The 22,331-nt window shown below is 46.7% G+C and overlaps 1 protein-coding gene across 1 annotated transcript; it reads left to right on the plus strand.

The window, feature by feature from the left end:
* Positions 1-675: 675 nt before the first annotated feature.
* On the plus strand, positions 676-17,607 carry LOC309816695 (uterine plasmin/trypsin inhibitor-like; the record flags this gene model as incomplete). The annotated part of the gene is made up of 5 exons (XM_082644482.1): positions 676-769; positions 4,050-4,242; positions 12,622-12,691; positions 17,254-17,455; positions 17,570-17,607. The coding sequence occupies 5 exons, from the start codon at positions 676-678 to the stop codon at positions 17,605-17,607; spliced, it is 597 nt and encodes a 198-aa protein (XP_082500608.1).
* Positions 17,608-22,331: the final 4,724 nt, after the last annotated feature.

Here is a 22,331-nt window from a genome sequence, read left to right on the forward strand (position 1 = left end):
GGCAGTGGGAAGTCGTGCTGTGGAGACGTGCTCAGCTCCCTGCTTCCCCTCGGCCCACGCCCCTTCCTCCTTTTTCTACTGGGAAAACAGGGTTGCTGCCCCAGGAGGGCTTCTGCCTGAGCCAGTGCCAGGTAAACAGCAAGTGTCCATCCAGTTGAGAAGCTGTGGCAAAGGTTTCAGGAAGGTGTCCTGTGTCACACCTGTCTTCTCAGTTAGGCAGTGGTAGGGGTGGAGGTGAAGTGCATAATTCCCAGCTGTAATGAAACCTGCAGGAGTTGCAAAGGAGGACCTGAGCTAACACACTGCTGTTCACTTATCCGTCCTTTGATTTGCTCTCATCCACTCACTGACCATCCATCACCTGCCACGCACTGCTCTAGGTGCTGGGATGCTCCCTGAGTCAACATATTGGACAAAATTCCACCCGTGGAATCACAATCTGTGTTTCCATGAGACCCACAGGCAGAGTCAAGTCTGAGAAGCGCTGTTACTGGGCATTTGGCTCCAGCAGGCAGAAGCAGGTTAGGTGGGGAGATTACGCAATAAACAGGACTGAGCCCAGCTCCACCCCTTCCTCACTCCCCTCCTCATTGCCTGTCCCACCCCTCAGCTGGGAGATGAAAAGCTCTGTCAGCCCCCAGCTTCCCTCAGAAGCCCTCCTGCAAGGCCACGAACATGAGCCGGCTCTGCCTGTCCATCGCTCTTCTGGTCCTCCTGGGCACCCTGGTGGACGGCACCCCCGGGGGTAAACACAAGAGCCATGCCAGAGGTGAGTGCCGGCTCACCTCTCCTCTATAGGCTGGGGAGGGATGAGGGGAGTCCATGGAAGGGGCTGGAGAGCAGGAGTGGGGGGCGGCTGCTGACAGCCTCTCTGGATTTCTCCTGGGAAGTTGGGTAGTTTTAACTCCAGGGACATTTCATGACTCTCAATAGGGAAAAAATTAAAAGTCAAATTAAAAAATATATATCCCGCCTACCTCTACCAGATCAGGGATCCCACCTCTGAGACTCTCTGTTCCTGGTCAGTGCCGTGCTCCTGAACTTCACTGTAGTGAGATCAATATTTGATCCTTGTCCTGATCCTGAACAGACCTCCTGAACTCCTGGAATTTACTGGGTTTTTTTTATGGTAATGAGGTGAGTAAAGGAAGGCCACGGAGAGACCGGTAGGATGGGGCTGGTCTCCAAAAAAACCCAGTCATGTGTTTAGAGGTTACAAGTTTCAACAGCCCGCATCCCAGCATCTCTGGGGAGATGGGAGGGTATTGAAACGGAGATCAATCACCAATGGCCGATGACTCAATCAATATGCCTATTATTGACACCTCAGTAAAAATCCATAAATCTTGGGGTTCAGAGAGCTTTCGGGGTGGTGAGCACATGGAGGTGCTGTGGGGGGGTGCGCTCCACTAGGGCACGGGGCCTCCGCACACCTCTTCTCCCCCTTTGCCCTGCGCATCTCCTCCATTTCGCTGTCCCTGAGCTTTATCCTTTATAATAACCTGGGAAGGGTAAGTAAAGGGTTTTCCTGAGTTCTGTCTCCACTTCTATTGGTTAGTGAACATGGAGGTGGGGTCATGGAACCTCTGCTTTTTAGCCAGTCGGTCACAAGCATGAGTGACTCCGGATCACATGGCTGGCATTTGTAGTGAGGACAGTCTTGAGCTCTCAACCTGTGGGATCTGCACTAATTCCATGGATTTAGTATCAGAAGTAAATTGCCTTCTGGGTTGCCCAGTGGGTGTTTAGGGAATTGTTTGGTGTTGGTAGAGACACCACATATCTGGTGTCAGGGAAAAACCAGACTCAGTCTTCCCTGTGATTTGGGGGCTCCAGTGAGGCTTGGGACAGGGGAATAATGAAAGTTGGACACTGCAGCCAGAAACTCTTACCAGTTACCTGTACTTTCAGAATTCCTGGCAGAATCAGGTAGTTTATCTAATGGGTTGTGACATGATAGTATCTTGTCCTGACCCTATCACCCACATGCCATGTGTCCTGGGGCAAGTCTTCTGCAGTTTCCTCACTTGAAAACGGGAACCACGTTACATGGGTTTTCAAACAGCTTACCAGTCATGAATTTAGAGTTTAAACACATTTCATGGCCAATTTTGTCCATTTTCCACCAAGATGTGTTAAATTGAAAAAATTTCTCTACATACCTCCTTCAGGAAAGAAAAAATATTTAGGTGTCAAATAATTATTCCTCTAGGATTAAAATTAATCAGAAAGACATGGGACCACTGAGCAGAACAACTGCAGGGAAAGCAAGAAACACAACGCTTGTGTGAGTTGGCTCCTGGGACCAAGGCTGATACAATCTTAGTAAAGTCTCAAGGACCTTTCCCTTGTCCCCTTTTGACTATTATTTTATTACCCTTCAGGATATAGAATGAGAGGTGGATTGATAATTATGTAGACCTGTCCCATCATCAAGTAGACTTTGCACTAACAGGAATTCCATTATATCCATTCTATTCAATGACTGTGCACTTGGCATGAGCATGAAATGGAAGATTTGTTCCCTGGCCATATATTTATTAAGTCCCTACAGGCTTGGTTTTTGGTGTGGGGAAAGAGCTGTAGACAGAATATGGAAAAATACCTTTCCTTCTCAGAGTGAGACCAACAATAGCAAAAGGGAAATACTCTGCTAGGTTATGAGTTTTTGAAGGTAGAGAGTGATGGGGATAAAGGAGGCTGTGCTCTTTCTGTAGACTGATCAGCGAAACCCTCTGTGATAAGGGGACGTTGGAGCAGAGACTGCAGAAAGAACATGCCTGGTGTGAACCAGCAGCAGCAATTACCAGGGTGGCTGGAGCTGAGTGGGTGGGAGGGGAGGAGAGGGGAAGGGATGAGACCAAAGAGGCCATGGGGACAGGTCCTGACCAGCCTTGTAGGATGAGAATCGGAGTTTGACTCTGAGAGAGATGGGGAGTCACTGAGGGACTGGTCATGGGAGCAATGGGATAGGATCCCTGTGGCTGCAGTGCGGAGAGTGGCCTCTAGGGGACCAAGGGCAGAGACAGAGGCCCAGGGAGCAGGCTGCTGCAGGGGTCCAGGTGAGCAATGATGGAACGAGTACCTATGTTGTTCCCTGGGTCGATGCCAGTCCTTTTGAATAACATGAATCTCTTCCTCTGTTGAGGTTTCTATGGAGGCTTCATTATCTAGTCATGATGCATTAAATCATTAGCCATTGGTGATTATTCAACCTCCAGCTCCTCTCCGATCCCTGAGGTTGGGGGTCGGGCTGAACTGTGGATGGGAGGCCATGAGGGAGAGGGTAGGAATGAAAGTTGCAACCCTCCTGTCAGGCAGTGGTTTCCCCTGGCAACCAGAGCCCATTCTGGGGTACTAGGGTCTTCCCAAAAGTCAACTACTTCACATAACAAAAGACAATTTTATTGCTTTCAGCACTTAAGAAATAGCAAGGTTTGTAAGAACTCTGTGCCAGGTAAGTACAAAGAACAAATATATATATATATATATGTTGCTTATTATAAGTCACAGTATCAATATAGTGTTAATATTCAATTTATAGAGTCCCTGTGAGGCAACAAAAGAGAACACCCTGGTATGTTTTCTTCATGCCTTTGTCCATTACAGCCTGATTCCTTCACACTTTTTTATTAATGGTGGAAACTTTTTACCATACAAGTAAGTGCAGAGAATAGTATTATAAAACCCAGGTACCAGCTCCAATAATTACTGACATATGACGAATATTTTTTACCTTGTCTGCCGTTTTTTATTCTTTTTTGGTAGAGTGTTTTGAAGCTAATTAAAGGCATCATACCAATTAATCTTAAAATACTTCATGATGGAGATATAAATTTGTGCATGATTACCATATCATGTCACACCTAGGAACATTAATAATAATATCCCAGAAAGCAGGTTGTCAAATGGCCTTTTCAATTTGACCAGCTCCCAGAACCCTAACATTCTCTATTGCAGACAAACTGGTGGTTTCAGTTGTTGACATTGTAGACCAAGCTGCGATGATGGCCCTCATAACTGACCCACAGCCCCTCCCATCCCAGCAGGTTCTCAGCCTGCCTTCTGCCTGGAGCCTCATTACACGGGTCCCTGCGGGGCCTGGAAGGTCAGGTACTTCTACAACGCCAAGTCTGGACAGTGCGACATCTTTGTATATGGCGGCTGCTTTGCGAAGAAGAACAACTTCCTGACAGAAGAGGACTGCATGAAGACCTGCGGTGGTCATGTGGGGACGCACGGGTAAGAAAGGGGGCAGGACAGGGTGGGAGGGGAAGGGCTGAGCAAAAGAGCTGGAGCTCAGGGGGCCACCCACCATTCACACCTGCACAGTATCTTTCCCCTTCGCTGCCTCCCAGGAGAAGTGGCTGCAGTGTCCTGTGAAACCACACACTGAGTACATCCTCCACTGGCCAGCTTGGCAGAAGGTCACCCCTAGAAGCCCCGTCATGAGAACCTGAGCTTCCTCACAAGCTCCCCTTTTCTCAGATGGGAACACTGAGTCAGCCACCCTACAGAGCATGTCCGAAGTTCTCCTGAGCACCCCACCTAGGCTTGAAAAACTCACTTCTTTCTTTTTGGTCATTCTGGTCCTGGGTGGACAGTGGTTGCATATTTCTGGGAAAGCCTAGGATCTGTCAAGGTCACCGGTGTCCAGGTCTGGGGCTTCAGAGATGTCAATCAGCAAGTTCCTTTCTTTTTGCAGAGGACCTGCGAACTTTACCACCCAGAATCTCTGAAGTCCGAGGAGGAGCCACGCGGGGCTGGGCTGTGGCTGCTTCTGAAACACTGTGGTCTCTTCTGAGCCCGTCTCATCCCCCCGCTCCTCAGCAGAACCCTGGCTCTCTCCTTCCCAACATGGGTCTACTTGCCTTAGTTCTGTCTCATCCAGTGGATTCTAAGCACCATGAGAGCAAGTCTTCCCTTTATCCCTGGCACTTAGCACAGGTCCTGGCATAAAGGAGACGGTCCATAATTATTTGAGGAAGGAAGGAATGAATTTAGGAGCACATTCCTCATGTCAGCATTCTTGTCTCAAGCCACATCCTCACTGCATCCTTACCTTCATCCCCCACCCCACCATCACTGCTCTTCTTGTGGGTGGCCAAGGTGGAAATTCTGGCATCCAGTTCTCAGCATCAGTGGTGGCAGAGGTCTTTTCAATAAAGAAGTCCCTTTCCCTCACAGTGATGTTGTACATTTTCCTTCTGTGGCTTCAAACAGTCTTGCTTATATTTCAATAAATTCATATTCAAATTAAACTAACTGGAGTGGATTCTGTGGTTTGCCCCTAAGAACCTTCACCACTAGGGTCCACGGAGATGCTGGTCCTTCTCACTGTTCTGCAGAGCAGCGGGCACCTCCCCTTTTCCTGTCCTCAGACTGGGCCCTGCCAGGTATAGGAAGCACACCCATTACAGCACCATCTACCTCTTAATGGCCACCCCAAGCTACACAAAAACCCGGGTGAGAGACACCTCAACATGAAAGCCTACTTTCTTTACTTCTTGGGCCAGGTCAAATTTGGGTGTAGATGTTGTTCTCCTGGACTCTCAGAAGAACAAAGAAAGGAGCATGAGACTCAGTTGTCCATTTGCAGTAGGAATCCCCTTGCCTGAGGTCACATGTGGGGAGGGGGCTTCTTACTTCAGTTAAAGAAGGGCAACTACCCTTTTAGTGTGCCTGGCTCTGTGCTAGCATTTTGCCTGCATTCTTCTATTAATCATCCTAAGAATCCTTCAAGGGAGGAAATGGTGACACGGAGATGTCACTGAGCTGCTGTATGAGTTTCGTAACACAGCAGGTCCCAGCTCTCCCAAGTAGAGCGACTTTGACAAGGTTTTCATGCTCCTGCCTCTGGGAGGATGTGGGATGGAGGCACCTTTGGAGAACCGAGAGTATCTGCTTCACTACAGACGAGGAAAGTGAGGCATGGGGACCACAACAAGCATAGTATTTAAATAAAGACGAACGCAGATGGTGCTGATTCTGTTACTTACTTTCTTATAGTCTTGGGCAAATTTCCCAACATCTCTGAGCTTTACTTTCTTTAATTATAAAATAAGGATAATGCTTGTACTTTTTAACTAACCAGAGACGACTAGAAACACTCCCTTTCCTAGTTGAACTAGTTGGGTTTATTATTCACTGCAGCAAGGAATAGGAATCACCTTTGAAGACAATATGATGTCTCAGTAAGAGAAAGTTAGATAGAACTTATAGGATGTGGGCTTGTGTTAGGTGATTTGGTTGGCGGGGGGGTGTGTTTCAGGAAGCTGACTCTGCTCTGGATGGATGCTCTCAGGAAGTGGGGCAGTTCTCTGAATGGGTATCTTAACTCTAAGAAGGGAAGACTAGATAGAGGTTAGAGCTGTACTTGTTAAAGAAGTAGCAGTCACTCAATACAGGGGGATGCTTGGAAAATTTGGTGGTTTGTATAATTTACCTCTTTTTTGATACTGTGACTTATAATATTGATACTGTGACTTATAATAATATAGTGTCACAGTATCAACTATATTGACACTGTGACACTATATCGATACTGTGACTTCTAATTTGTTCTTTGTACTTACCTGGCACAGAGTTCTTACAAACCTTGCTATTTCTTAAGTGCTGAAAGCAATAAAATTGTCTTTTGTTATGTGAAGTAGTTGACTTTTGGGAAGACCCTAGTACCCCAGAATGGGCTCTGGTTGCCAGGGGAAACCACTGCCTGACAGGAGGGTTGCAACTTTCATTCCTACCCTCTCCCTCATGGCCTCCCATCCACAGTTCAGCCCGACCCCCAACCTCAGGGATCGGAGAGGAGCTGGAGGTTGAATAATCACCAATGGCTAATGATTTAATGCATCATGACTAGATAATGAAGCCTCCATAGAAACCTCAACAGAGGAAGAGATTCATGTTATTCAAAAGGACTGGCATCGACCCAGGGAACAACATAGGTACTCGTTCCATCATTGCTCACCTGGACCCCTGCAGCAGCCTGCTCCCTGGGCCTCTGTCTCTGCCCTTGGTCCCCTAGAGGCCACTCTCCGCACTGCAGCCACAGGGATCCTATCCCATTGCTCCCATGACCAGTCCCTCAGTGACTCCCCATCTCTCTCAGAGTCAAACTCCGATTCTCATCCTACAAGGCTGGTCAGGACCTGTCCCCATGGCCTCTTTGGTCTCATCCCTTCCCCTCTCCTCCCCTCCCACCCACTCAGCTCCAGCCACCCTGGTAATTGCTGCTGCTGGTTCACACCAGGCATGTTCTTTCTGCAGTCTCTGCTCCAACGTCCCCTTATCACAGAGGGTTTCGCTGATCAGTCTACAGAAAGAGCACAGCCTCCTTTATCCCCATCACTCTCTACCTTCAAAAACTCATAACCTAGCAGAGTATTTCCCTTTTGCTATTGTTGGTCTCACTCTGAGAAGGAAAGGTATTTTTCCATATTCTGTCTACAGCTCTTTCCCCACACCAAAAACCAAGCCTGTAGGGACTTAATAAATATATGGCCAGGGAACAAATCTTCCATTTCATGCTCATGCCAAGTGCACAGTCATTGAATAGAATGGATATAATGGAATTCCTGTTAGTGCAAAGTCTACTTGATGATGGGACAGGTCTACATAATTATCAATCCACCTCTCATTCTATATCCTGAAGGGTAATAAAATAATAGTCAAAAGGGGACAAGGGAAAGGTCCTTGAGACTTTACTAAGATTGTATCAGCCTTGGTCCCAGGAGCCAACTCACACAAGCGTTGTGTTTCTTGCTTTCCCTGCAGTTGTTCTGCTCAGTGGTCCCATGTCTTTCTGATTAATTTTAATCCTAGAGGAATCATCATTATTTGACACCTAAATATTTTTTCTTGCCCAAAGAAAGTAGATAGAGACGTTTTTTTTCAGATTCACACATCTTGGTGGAAAATGGACAAAGTTGGCAATGAAATGTGAGTAAACTCTTTCAATGCATGACTGGTAAGCTGTTCCAACAACCCAAGTAATATGTATCCCCTTTCAGGTGAGGAAACTGCAGATGACTTGTCCGAGGACACACAGCATGTGGGTGATAGGGTCAGGACAACCTACCATCATGTCACAACCCATTAGATATACTACCTGATTCTGCCAGGAATTCCGAAAATACAGGTAACTTGGTAAGGGTTTTCTGGGTGCAGTGTCCCAGGTTCATTACTCCCCTATCCCCAAGCCTTACCTGAGCCCCGAAATCACAGGGAAGAGGGAGTCTGCATTTTTCCCTGATACCAAGTATGTGGTGTCTCCACCATCATGAACCAATTCCCCAATAACCAGTAGCCATCCCACAAATCAATTTAGTTCTTTTTTTAAAAAATATGTATGTGTGTATGTATGTATTCGGCTGTGGCAGGTCTTAGCTGGAGCTCATGGGATCTTCGTGGCCACGTGCAGGATCTTAGTTGCCCGGTGTGGGATGTTCGTTGCTGCATGCAAGATCTTGGTTGAGGCGTTCAGGGTCTTTGTTGAGGCATGTGGAATCTTTGTTGCAGCTTGCTGGATCTTCATTACGCATGCGGGATCTTTGTTGCGGCATGCAAGATCTTTAGTTGCGATGTGAGGGAACTTTAAGTGGAGCATGGGAACTCTTATTTCTGGCATGTAGGATCTGATTCCATGACGAAGGACCGAACCCAGGAGCCCTGCATTGGAAGGGGGGAGTGTTAGCCGGTGGACCACCAGGGAAGTCCCTCAATTTACTTCTGATACTAAATCGGTGGAGTTACTGCAGATCCCACAGGTTGAGGACTCAAGACTGTCCTCACTTCAAATGCGAGCCATGTGGTCCAGAGTCACTCATGCTTGTGACCGACTGGCTAAAAATCGGAGGCTCCATGACCCCACGTCCATGTTCACTAACCAATAGAAGTGGAGACAGAACTCAGGAAAACCCTTACTTACCGTTCTCATGTTATTATAAAGGATAAAGCTCAGGGACAGCGAAATGGAGGAGATGCGCAGGGCAAAGGGGGAGAAGAGGTGTGCGGAGGCCCTGTGCCCTAGTGGAGCGCACCCCCTCACAGCACCTCCATGTGCTCACCGCCCCGAAAGCTCTCTGAATCCCAAGATTTATGGATTTTTACTGAGGTGTCAATAATAGGCATATTGATTGAATCATCGGCCATTGGTGATTGATCTCCATCTCAATACCCTCCCCTCTCCCCAGAGGTGCTGGGATGCAGGCTGTTGAAAGTTCTAACCTCTAAACACGTGTTTGAGTGTTTTTGAAGGCCAGACTGAAAGTCTCTCGGATCGCTTTCCTTGACTCATCTCGTGACCTGTGAAAGAGAGTAAATCCAAGCATTTCAGGAGGTCTGTTCTAGGAACCAGGACAAGGATCAAATTGACCTTTTTATTACACTACACTGAAGTTCAAGGACACAGCACTGACCAGGAATAGAGAGTCTCAGAGATCGGATCCCTGATCCAGTAAATTTGGTGGGATATATAGTTTTTTAATTTTAACTTTAATTTTTTTCCTATTGAGAGTCATGAAATGTCCCTGGAGTTAAAACGGCCCAACTTCCCAGGAGAAATCCAGACAGGCTGTCAGCACTCACCCCACCCCTGCTCCCCAGCCCCTTCCATGGACTCCCCTCATCCCTCCCCAGCCTATAGAGGAGAGGTGAGCTGGGACTTACCTCTGGCATGGCTCTTGTGTTTACCCCCCGGGGTGCCAGCCACCAGGGTGCCCAGGAGGACGAGAAGGGCGGTGGACAGGCAGAGCCGGCTCATGTTCGTGGCCTTGCAGGAGGGCTTCTGAGGAAAGCTGGGGGCTGACGGAGCTTTTCATATCCCAGCTGAGGGGTGGGACAGGCAATGAGGAGGGGAGTGAGGAAGGGGTGGAGCTGGGCTCAGTCCTGTTTATTGCGTAATCTCCCCACCTAACCTGCTTCTGCCTGCTGGAGCCAAATGCCCAGTAACAGCACTTCTCAGACTTGACTCTGCCTGTGGGTCTCATGGAAACACAGACTGTGATTCCACGGGTGGAATTTTGTCCAATAGGTTGACTCAGGGAGCATCGCAGCACCTAGAGCAGTGCGTGGCAGGTGATGGACGGTCAGTGGGTGGATGAGAGCAAATCAAAGGACGGATAAGTGAACAGCTGCATGTTAGCTCCGGTCCTCCTACTCAGCCTCCTGCAGGTGCCATCACATCTGGGCATCAATGTCTGGCCCCCACAAGGACTACCCCAACCTACCTCAGAAGACAGGTGTGACACAGAAAAACTTCATGCAACCATTGCCACAGCTTCTCAACTGGGTGTATGCTTGCTGTTTACCAGGCTTTGGTCCAGGCAGAAGCTAAGCTATAGGGAAAGACCCTGTCCACCTGGGGATGCAACCCTCTTTTCTGGGTAGAAAAAGGAGGAAGGGGCGTGGGAAGAGGGGAAGCAGGGAGCTGGGCACGTCTCCACAGCACGACCTCCCACCGCCCCTCACCTGGTTTCAGAAACAGGAGAGCTGCCTCCCTGAGTGGACCTCAGGGGAGCTTGGAAGATCGCCTGCAATAGCCTCCATCCTCCTGATCTCTCCGCCAGTGGTTTTGGCATTCTTGGACCTCAGTTTTGGTCCCAGCTCTGTCTTTTCCTAACTTTGTGCCAGGGGACTTAAACCTCCCAGAGCCCCAGTGTCATCAGGTGTCACCTGAGATCCGTGCTGCCCACATCACAGAGTTGCTGTGGAAGCAGTGGAGGCAACAGACATAAATTCCTTCTCCCTGCAACGTCAAAGTCCTTGTAATGAAAATAATAGTGAGTAATGACAGCAGAAAAAACGTAGCTTCTTCTATATGTCAGGCGTTATCCTAAGCACTTGCGATATACTAACTCATCTAATCCTCAAAAATCCTGAAAGAGGGGAGAGAAACTTTTGGTATTTTCTCATGTTACAGAGGAGGAACCTGAGGTAACAAGAAATAAAGCACTTTGCCTAAAGTCATAGAGTGTAGAGAGGGGAATCTGGTCCAGTTGAACTAGTTGGGTTTACTACTCGCTGCAGCAAGGAACGGGAATCACCTTGGAAAACAACATGATGTCTCATTAAAAGAATGTTAGAAAGAATTTATAGGATGTGGGCGTGTGTTAGGTGATTTGGGGGCGGTGTTTCAGGAAGCAGGCTCTGCTCTGGATGGTTGCTGTCAGGAAGTGGGGCGGCTCTCTGAATGGGTATCTTAACTCTAAGAAGGGAAGACTAGTTAGAGGTTAGAGCTGTACTTGGTAAAGAAGTAGCAGTCACTCAGTATAGGAGGATGCTTGGATATTTTGGTGGTTTGTATAATTTACCTCACTTTGTCAGTGTTCAAACATCATTACTGAATGTGCTAGTTTTGTCTTGATCTTTCATGGACACAGAATGGCCTTGTCTGATGTTGAAGGTTTCTGAAATATTTCTGTTGAGGAGAACACAAGGTGCACTGTGATGCCAGGTCAGGTCTTGGAACTCAGAGGTTGCTTTTCTCTTTCTCTATCAATCTCATAATGTTGTGGTGAGAATTAGAAAGATATATTTGTTAAATGCTTTGTGCATGTATTGGCAGAGTAAGCTTTTAATGAATATCAGATCTGATAACAGTAAGAGTAACACTATAAATATTTAAGTTATTTAATTATTATTAATGATTATTAATCTATAACAGTGTAATGGGAAAACGAGTTGGTATTCATGAAAAGAGTTTGGCATCAATAACTCACTGTGTTGCGTGTGATCTTGGGCAAGTCACTCCACCTCTCTGAGCCACAGATTCTTTCTTTGTAAAAGAGGATGATGGTATCTGCCTTAAGAAAACCCCAGGATTGGGCCCTTTCGAGGACCATGTTGATTAGGCTGCTAAAGTTCTTTGCACACCACTTACCAAAGCAAAGAGTCTAGAAGCACATAGAGTTTTAGTTTCCTTAGCTCCTGACTGCTTTTTACATGTGCTGTCGACTGTAGAAAAGAAAGGACAAATGGCATTGATTGTTGCAGTGTCCCCTTCTAGAAGTCCGCCCTCAGGAAGTTCCCCCAGTGCCAGAGGAGAGCCACAGTCTCTCTTCCAAATGGGTCTCCTTCTTCGTCAGAGGTAACCGAAAGCCCTCTTGCTTCAGTGACAGACCTTACCCCGGTCCTGCCCTTTCCCCCTGCCACGTTGCCGTTAATTGACCCCCTGGTCAAAGGAGCTAAGTGTTAACTGTCATATAGCTCACTATTGTTCTTATTACAAGGACTTTGACGTTGCAGGGAGAAGGAATATGTCTGTTGCTTCCACAGCAACCTCACGACGTGGGCAGCATGGGTCTCATGTGGCACCTGATGACACTGGGCTCTGGGAGATTTCTGGCCCCGGGTCACAAAGTTAGGAAAAGGGAGATGTGAGATGCAAACTGAGGTCCTCCAATCTCAAAACCACTGGTGGAGAGACCAGAATGGGAAGAGAAATGTTGCGGGCGATCTTCCAAGTTCCCCTGAGACCCACTCCAGCCCCTGAGGTCCGCTCAGGCAGGCAGCTCTCCTGTTGGTGTAACCAGGTGCAGGGTGGTAAGTGGTCGTGCTGTGGAGACGTGTTCAGCTCCCTGCTTCCCCTCTGCCCACGCCCCTTACATTTTTTCTACCCAGAAAATCAGGGTTTGTCCCCCAGATGGAGAGAGTCTTCACCCAGCTCACCATTCTCCTGGACCAGTGCCAGGTAAAGAGCTTGTGTCCATAGAGTTGAGATGCTGCTTCAAGGGATGCAGGAAGCGGCCCTGTGTTACACCTGTCTTCTGAGGTAGTGGGGGTGGAAGGGAGTGAAGGGCATGGATCCCCTGATGTGATGACACTTGCAGGAGGTTGAAAATGAGGACCTGAGCTAACACACTGCTGCTCATTTCTGTCCTTTGATTTGCTCTCATTGACCCACTGACAGGCCATCACATGCCATGCACTGCTCTAGGTGCTGGGACGCTCCGTGAGGAACAAATCAGACAAATATTCCACCTGTGGAACCACAGTCTGTGTTTCCACAAGACCCACAGGCAGAGTCAAGTTTGAGAAGTGCTGTTACTGGGCATTTGGCCCCAGCAGGCAGAAGCAGGAAGCCTGGTTATGTGGGGAGATTTCCAGGAACAGCACTGACCCCAGATCATCCCCTCCTCACTCCCCACCTTCTCGCCGGTTCCCACCCCTCAGGTGGGGTGTCAGAAGCTGTGTCAGCCCCCTGCTTTACTCAGAAGCCCTCCTGAAAGGTCACGAAGGTGAGTCAGCTCAGCCTTTCTGCAGCCCTTCTAGTCTTCCTGGGCACCCTGTTGGCCGGCACCCCAGGGAGTGAAACCAGCAAACAGGCCCAGGGTAAGTCCCAGCTCACCTCTCCTCTACAGGCTGAGGGGTTGGGGGGATGAGGGGAGTCCATGGAAGGGGCTGGGGAGCAGGGGTGGGGTGGGTGCTGACAGCCTCTCTGGATTTCTCCTGGGAAGTTGGGCAGTTGGAACTCCAGGGACATTTCATGACTCTCAAAAGGAATCACTATGTTTCAGCTTTTAATAAAAGTATCCCACCTAACTCCACCAGACCAGGGACCCCACCTCTGAGACTATTCCTGGTCACTGCCTTGTCCCTGAAACTCACTGTAGTGTAATGGAAAGATGCATATTTGATCCTTGTCCTGGTTCCTAAAACAAACCTCCTGAAAGTCTTGTAATTTACTGACTTCGTAGGTCATGAGATGAGTCAGGGATGGGACCCTAGATAGCTTCTGGATGGGACCAGACTCCAGAAGATCCCACCTGGTGATTAGAGGGTTAGAACCTTCAACCCGCAGCCCCTCTGGGGAGAGGAGAGTGTACTGAGGTAGAGTTCAGTCACCCACGGCCAACGATTCAATCAAATTGCCTACCTCAAACCCTCAATTAAAACCCATAAACATTAGGCTCAGAGGGCTTCAGGGGAGGTGAACACATCAAGGGATTGTGGGGGGGGGTTGTTCTGAGAGGGCATAGAGGCTCGTCACCCCCACCTCCCCCTTTGCCCTATGTATCTCCTCCATAGGGCTGTCCCTGAGTCTTATCTTTTATAATAACTTGGGACATTGAGTAAAAGGCTTTGCTTAGTTTTGTGAGTGGTTCTAATAAATTATTGAATATGGGAGGTGGGGTCATGGAACCCCTGAATTTATAATTTATTGCCAGTTGGTCATGTGTATGGGTGACCCCGGGCCTTGTGATTGGCACTTGAAGTAGGGGCCGTCCTCAGGGACTGAGCCCTCAACCTGTGGGTTGTGGGATCCCTCTGCAGATTTAATGTCAGAAGTGAATTGACTTGTGGGCCGCCCAGTGGGTGTTGGTAGGGACACCACATATTTGCAGTCAGGGACAAAACCCGGACACACTCTTCTCTATAATATGCAGCTGGGATGAGGTTTGGGGACAGGGGACTATTGTATGTGGGTGGGAAAGCATACTCAGAAGTCCTGGTTATGTGCTTTTCAGAATTCCTGGCAGAATCAGGTACTTTATTAAATGGGTTGTGATATGGTAGTATCTTTTCCTATCCTACCACCCACATATCATGTGTCCTGGGGCAAGTCTTCTGCGGTTTCCTTACCTGAACAGCAGGACCATGTTACATGAGTTTTTTGAAAGGATTACCAGTCATGAGTATAAAGAGCCTCCCCATTTCATGGTCAGTGATGTCCATTTTCCACCTAAATATCTTAGTTGGAAAGACTTGTCTGCCTGCATTTCTTCACCACCCTCCCAAAAGAAACTTATGTCAAATAATTATCATTTCTTTATTATGAAATTAATCAGAAAGTTGAGTGACAACTAACTTCTTCCCTTTCTGAGGCAACTGCAGGGAGAGCAAGAAATGCAGTACTTCTGTGTTTTTGCACGTGGGGCCCAGACTTTTTTCCAGGCTGGTACCATATTAGTCAAAACTCTAGGCCCTTCCCCTTGCCCCCCAACAGACTACTATTTTATTTTCCTTTTAGGATATACAATGTTAGAGGTTGTTTCATAATTATATAGACATGCCCCATCACCAAATAGACATTTCACTAACAAGAATGTTACTATTTCCAGTTTCTTCAATGACTGTGCACTTGGCATGAGTATGAAATGGGAAATTCATTCCTTAGACAAATATTTATCAAATATTTATGCTTTTTGTTCCTAAAACACATCGTTCTTAGTGTAGGGAAACAGCTGTAAACAAAATATAGTAAAACAATCTGACTTCTAGGAGGGAGACAGACAATAAAGAAAGGGGAAAATCCTATGCCAGGTTGAGATGAGTATTTTGAAGAAAGAGAGCGATGCGGGTAAAGGAGGCTGTGCTCCTTCTGTAGACTGGTCAGTGAAACCCTCTGTGATAAGGAGGCATTGAGAAGAGGCTGCAAAAAAAAAAAAACGTGCCTCCTGTGTTTGAGCAGCAGCAAGGACCAGGGTGGCTGGAGCTGAATGGGTGAAGGGGAGGGGAGAGGAAGGGGATGAGGCAGAGAGGCCATGGGGGTAAGTCGTGAGGAGCCTTGTAGGACTTTATAAGAATCCAAATTTGATTGTGAGACAGCTGGGGAGTCACTGAGGGATTGGTGATGGGAGCAATGGGATAGGTCTCAGGGTTCTATCAGGGTCTCTGTGGCTGCAGTGCAGAGAGTGGCCTCTAGGGGACCAAGGGAAGAGACAGAGGTCCATGGGCAGGCTGCTGCTGTGGTCCAGGTGAGCCACGATGGAGTGTGTACCTATGTTGTTCCCTGGAATGATCTCAGTTCTCTTGAATCATATGAATGACTTGCTCTGTTGAGATTTCTATGGAGGTTTCATCACAGATCATGATTCCTTAAATCTTTACCCATTTGTGATTGATTCAACCTTCAACCCCTCTCCTGAGGCTGACGTGTGGGGACAGAAAAAGGTGGAAGGGTGGGTATGAAAATTCCCATCCCCTAATGAGGCAGTTGTTTCCCCTGGCAACCAGTCCCCATTTTTGGTTTAGGTTGGGGCTTTACGAAAGTCAACCCCCTCACATGATAAAAGACTCCTTTTTCATTCTCATCTCTTAGGAAATTCCAACGGTTTTAGGAGTTCTGTGCCAGGAATGGGATGAAGACGAAATTCAAATTTTTATATAAGTCACAATGTCAATCTTCCCTCAATATTCCATTATTCCAGCCCACATGAGTTAATCAGTGTAAACACGCTGGTGTGTTTTCTTCCATGCCTTTCTCCATTACAGCATGATTCCTTCACACCTTTTTCTTAAATTTATTTATTTATTTATTTATTTTTGGCTGCATTGGGTCTTTGTTGCTGCGTGGGCTTTCTCTAGTTTCGGCAAGCGGGGGCTACTCTTCGTTGTGGTGCGCGGGCTTCTCATTGCGGTGGTTTCTCTCTTTGCGGAGCATGGGTTCTAGGCACGTGGGTTTCAGTAGTTGTGGCACATGGGCTCAGTAGTTGTGGCTCACGGGGTCTAGAACGCAGGCTCAGTAGGTGGTGCACGGGTTTAGCTGCTCTGCGACATGTGGGAACTTCCTGGACCAGGGATCGAACCTATGTCCCCTGCAGTGTCAGGCAGATTCTTAACCACTGTGCCACCAGGGAAGTCCTCAACACTTTCTTTTTTTTTTTTTTTTTTTTTTTTTTTTTTTTTTTTTTTTTTTCCGTACGCGGGCCTCTCACTGTTGTGGCCTCTCCCGTTGCGGAGCACAGGCTCCGGATGCGCAGGCTCAGCGGCCATGGCTCACGGGCCCAGCCGCTCCGCGGCATATGGGATCCTCCCAGACCGGGGCACGAACCCGTATCCCCTGCATCGGCAGGCGGACTCTCAACCACTGCGCCACCAGGGAGGCCCTCAACACTTTCTTTTTAATGGTGGCAACTTTCAACCACACACACAAGTATGAGAATAGTATTAGAAAACCCATGGACCCATTGCCCAGCTCCAATAACTGACCACACGTGGAGAATTTTCTTAATATACATCCTCCATTTTTGTTGTTCTTTGAACCTAATCAGTGGCATCATGCCAACTAATCTATAATATTCATTAAGGGTATGTAATTATTTACAATATTACCCAGTCATTGTCATGCCTAAAAACGTTAATGATAACGTCCTGGAAAGCAGGGCATCAAATGTCCTTTTCACATTTCACATTCTGGCACCCTTACTACTCTCTACTGCAAACAAACTGGTGGTTTCAGTTGTTGACCTCGTAGAGCAAGCGGTGATGACCATACTCCTATCTGACCCAGAGGCCCTCCCATCCCTGCAGACTGTCTTCGGCCTAGAGCCTCCATACACGGGTCCCTGCAAGGTCAAAATCATCAGGTACTTCCTGTACTTCAGGTACTTCCACGACACCAAGTCCGGGTTCTGCGAGACCTTTGTATATGGTGGCTGCAATGCTAAGAACAACAACTTCAAGATGGGGGAGGACTGCGTGAGGACCTGCGCTGGGACCATCGGGCCCTGGAGTAAGACAGGGGGCAGGGCACGTGGGACGGGAAGGGCTGGGGAGAGAGGTGGAACTCAGGGGGTCCCACACCCCTCACACCCCCACAGTGACTTATTTCCTCTCTGCCTCCCAGGAGAAGTGGCAGCAATGTCCTTTGAAACCATGGACTGAGCAAGTCCTCCATGGCCCAGCTTGGCAGAAGGTCACCCCTAGAAACCCCGTCTTCATAATCTGAGCCTCTTCCCCTTTTCTCAGAAGGGAACACTGAGTCAGCCACTCTACAGAGCAAGTTTGCAGTGTTCCTGCGCATCCCGGCTAGGCGTGGAAAACTCACCTCCTTCTTTTTGTTCATTCCGGTCCTGGGAGGACTGTGGTTGCTCATTTCTAGGATGGTCTAGGACCTATCAGGGTGTACAGTGTCCAGATCTGGGGCATCAGAGAGGTCAAGCAGCAAGTTTATTTCCTTTTGCAGAGGACCTGTAAACTGCTGCTGAAGTCCGAGGAGGACCCACCCAGGGCTGGGCTGTGGCTGCGTCTGAAGTAGTTCACCTCCTCCTCTTCCATCTAATCCCCACCTTCCTCAGCAGAAATCTGCCTCTTTCCTTCCCCCCATGGGTCGACTTGCTTTAGCTCTGTATCATCAAGTTGGCTCTAAGTACCGTGAGAGCAAGTCTTCTCTTTATCCCTCGCACGTCGCACACAGCCTGACACAAAAGAGACAGTCCATAAATATTTGAAGAAGGAAGGAAGGAACGCAGGAGCAAAGCTCCTCATGACTGGAGTGACTGTAGAGCCTGGGATTTGAATTCACGATTCTTATCCTAATTTTCTTCCTCACTGCATCCTCACCTTCATCCTCCACCCCCCCATCTCTGCTCTCCTTGTGCTGGCAAAAGTAAAATTTGTGGCATCCTGTTCTCAGCACTGGTGGTGGGAGAGGTCTTTCATCTAAGGAAGACCCTCTGCCACATTGATGTTGAACATCTGTGGCTTCAAACAGTCTGGCCTTATATTTTAAAAAATTCATATTCTAATTCAACTAACTGGAGTGGGTTCTGTTGTTGCAGCTAAGAACCTTAACGCATAGGTTCCATGGAAATGGTGGTCCTTCTCATTCTTCTGCAGAGCAGCCGGTGCCTCCCCATTTTCTGCCCTCAGACATGCAAGGAATAAGAAGCCAGCCCCTTATAGTGGCATCTGTCTCTTAATGGCCACCCCAATATACACCAAAAAATGCTTACAGACACCTCAACAAGATTGCTTTTACCCTTTACTTCTTGGGCCACGTCAAACTTTGGGGCAGGTTATTTTCCTGGATTCTCAGAAGAAAAAGGAAGGAGCATGAGGCTCAATTTTCCACTAGTCCAAGGAAACCCCTTCTCTGTCGTCTTGTGTGGGAAGGTGGCTTTCAAATCCAGCTAATGAGGATCAAGCTCACCTTTAATGAGCACATGCCATTTGTCAGGCTCTGTGTTTGTCATTTTCCCAAATCCTCCCCCCTTCTTTCCTCTTTGATAACCATAAGTTTGTTTTCTATGACTGTGAGTCTATTTCTATTTTCATACCACATTTCTTACGCCAGTCGTCTGTTAATGGGCACTTACAACGCACACGTCTTGGCTACTGTAAACAGGGCTTCTCTGAACATTGAGGTGGAGGTATCTTTTCAAACTAAAGTTATCTTTTCTCCAGATATATACCCACGAGTGGGCTTGCTGGATCATGCTGTAGTTCTGTTTTTAGTTTTGTAAGTAACCTCCATACTGTTTTCAATGGAGAGTGCACACCATCAGTGTACAAGGGTTCCCTTTTCTCCACACTCTCTCCAGCATTCATTATTTGTAGACTTCTCAATGATAGCCATTTTGACTGGTATGATATGATACCTCATTGTGGTTTTGATTTTCATTGCTGTACTCTAATATTTAACAATGTCAACATCTCTTTTTGTGCCTCTGGCCATCTGTAGGTCTTCTTTGGAGAACTGTCTATTTAGGTCTTCTGCCCATTTTTTTATTGGATTTTCTGTTTTTTCAATATTGAGTTGCATGAATTATTTGTATACTTTGATATTAAGCCCTTGTTCCTTGCATGTTTTGCAAATATTTTCTCTCATTCAGTAGGTTTTCTTGCTGTTCTGTTGATGATTTCCTTTGCTGGGCAAGAGCTTTTAAGTTTGATGAGGTTCCATTTATTTATATTTGCTTTTATTTCTTTTGGCATGGGAGACTGATCCATAAAAATATTGCTGTGATTTATATCCAAAAATGTTTTGCCCTTGTTCTTTTCTAGGAGTTTTATGGTGTCATGTCTTATATTTAGGTCTTTAATCCATTTTGAGTTTATTTTTGTATATGGTGTGAGGGAGTGTTCTAATTTCATTGATTTACATGTAGCTGTTCAGCTTTCCCAACAACATTTCTTGAAGACACTGTCTTTTCTCCATTGTATATTCTTGCCTCCTTTGTTGTACATAAATTGACCTTAGGGCATGTGTTTATGTCAGGGCTCTCTATTCTGTTCCATTGGTCTATATATCTGTTTTCTGGCAATATCACACTGTTTTGATTACTATAGCTTTGTAGTATACTCTATGGTCTGCATGGGTGATGACTTAAGCTTTGTTTTTTTCCCTCAAGAGTAGTTTGGCAATTCTGGGTCTTTTGCGGTTGTATATAAATTTTAGGATTATTTGTGCTAGATCTGTGAAAACTGTCTTGAGTATTTTGATAGGATTTGTCCTTTTAATCCTTGTTTTCCAGTTGTTTTTGTAGTTCTTCTCTGTTCATTTCTTCTTTTGGTTTTTCTGTTTGTGGTTTGATGATTTTCTTTCAGTATGCTTGAGATCCTTTGTTTTTAGTTTTTGTGACTCTACTGTATGTGTTTGATTTGTGGTAACCATGGAGTTCAAGTACGTTGAACCATAACAATACCTCCTTGCTTTAAACTGAAAGTCATTCAAGTTCAAACACATTGTAAAAGATCTACATTTTTACACTCCCGTTCTCCACATTTTGTGATTTTGATGCCCTACTTTACATTTTCATGCCGATCCTTTCACTGTTTATTTCTTATCATTGCTTTTACAATTTTTTGTTTTTTAAACTATGTACAGTTTTATCTAAATGATCTTTAATTCTTCGATATATTTGTCATTTTTATTGTGATTTTCCCTTTCCTATAGATTCTTCTAGCCTCAGTTTTCATACCACCTCGAACACTGGTTTGTTCCATTGAACCAGAAGGATTCCCTCTCCCCTCTGGCTCTGCCATTCAAAACTGTTCTAGACTCTGCTCCCAAGAAACCTGTTGGCCAATTCTGCTGCCTTTGTCCTAAAACAGTCCTACAGACACTGGGAGATGGGAATCAAGGAAGGACCCCTCTCTCCCACCAAGTGTCTTTTAGGTTCTTGGAAAACATTTGCTAAGTTTCCACCACCAGCTTCAGATACTCAAAACTGAATGTTGGGGGAAGCCCTTATTTGCAGCTCTCTACATTTTATGCTGAGGCTGCTGGAATTGTTGGCACCCTCACAAGGTGCCCTCTAATCTGGTTGGAGGAAAGAATTTAGCTTAAAAAGAGGAGGATGATCACTAGGATCAAGGCTCCCGGGTCACCCTCCCAACTTACTTCCCCCAGTTGGGCAAGATCTGTGGCAATCAGCTAGTGTGGACATTTAAACAACTGAATGAGGGTGGCTGAAAGGAGGGGGTAGGAGGTAGGTGGTGGGCAGGAATCCAAGACTCTTCGAGGTATTTCCCAAGATGTACCACAGGTCATTATTAGACCTTCCCAGCTGCAAGGCATTGTGGGAATGACTTATGCATAATCTAGTGGTCCCGAGTCAAAGGGATGTCACAACTTCCTTATTAGAGCAACTTTAACGCTGTTTTCATACTCCTGGCTCTGGGAAGAAGTGAACTGGAGGAACCTTAGGACAGCAGAGCCTAACTGCCTCAATACAGATGAGGAAATTGAGGCATAGAAAACCCAAAAAACAGAGGTAGTGTAATAAACCAGAACACAGATAGAGCTGGTTCTGTTGCCCAATACCTTGTAGTGTTGGGCAAATATCTCAATGTCTCTGACTTTTACATTCCTTAATTATACAATAAGGAAAAAGGCTTATACCTGTCAATGTTTCCAACCACAGACCACTAGAAACTGTCCCCTTCCAAGCTGAGCGAGTTGGGTTTATTACTCACTGTAGCAAGGGACAGTGAATTATATGGCATCTCATTAAGAGGATGTTTGAAGGACTTACAGGATGTGGGTTTCCATGAGGTTATTTGCAGGAGACTTTCAGGAAGCTGGCTTTGCTCAGGATGGATGCTGTCAGGAAGTGGGGCAGTTCTATGATCAGGTGTCTTCATCTTATTCTGAAGTGAGCTTTCAGCTGAGAACTGAGGAGGTACAACCAACGGACTTTGCTATGAGATTGCTCACAGGGAGTGAGAAAAAGGTAGAATGAAGGACAACACTCAGCCTTCTGGGGGAAGGTAGGGGAAGCAAGTCTTTAGAAGGAAGGACAATAAATTCAGTTTGGTCAACGTTGAGTCTATGGTGCTTGCAGAACACATAGGCAAATAGGTTGAGTAGACGTTGATTCGTTCATTCACTTGTTCATGAAATGTTTATTAGGTATAAAATATGTGATGACTGAAACCTTTGTTCAGAGTCCATGGCTTCAACCTCTGGCTCTGCCAATTTACTAGGTGTGTGGTCTAATCAGTTTGCTACTGCTTTACATCTGTGAGCGCAGATAAACTTTGAACGGTATCCACAGAGAGGGAGTCATCCTTCCATTTACATAGGAGGAACCTGAGGTTCAGAGAAAGTGGGGATTGCTAGTACCTCAGAGGGTGAAAGTAGCAATGTGAGTTCCCTGTCCTGA

The sequence above is a fragment of the Mesoplodon mirus genome, assembly GCF_964341445.2.
Source record: "Mesoplodon mirus genome assembly, chromosome: 15".
In the NCBI taxonomy this organism is placed as follows: Eukaryota; Metazoa; Chordata; class Mammalia; order Artiodactyla; family Ziphiidae; genus Mesoplodon; species Mesoplodon mirus.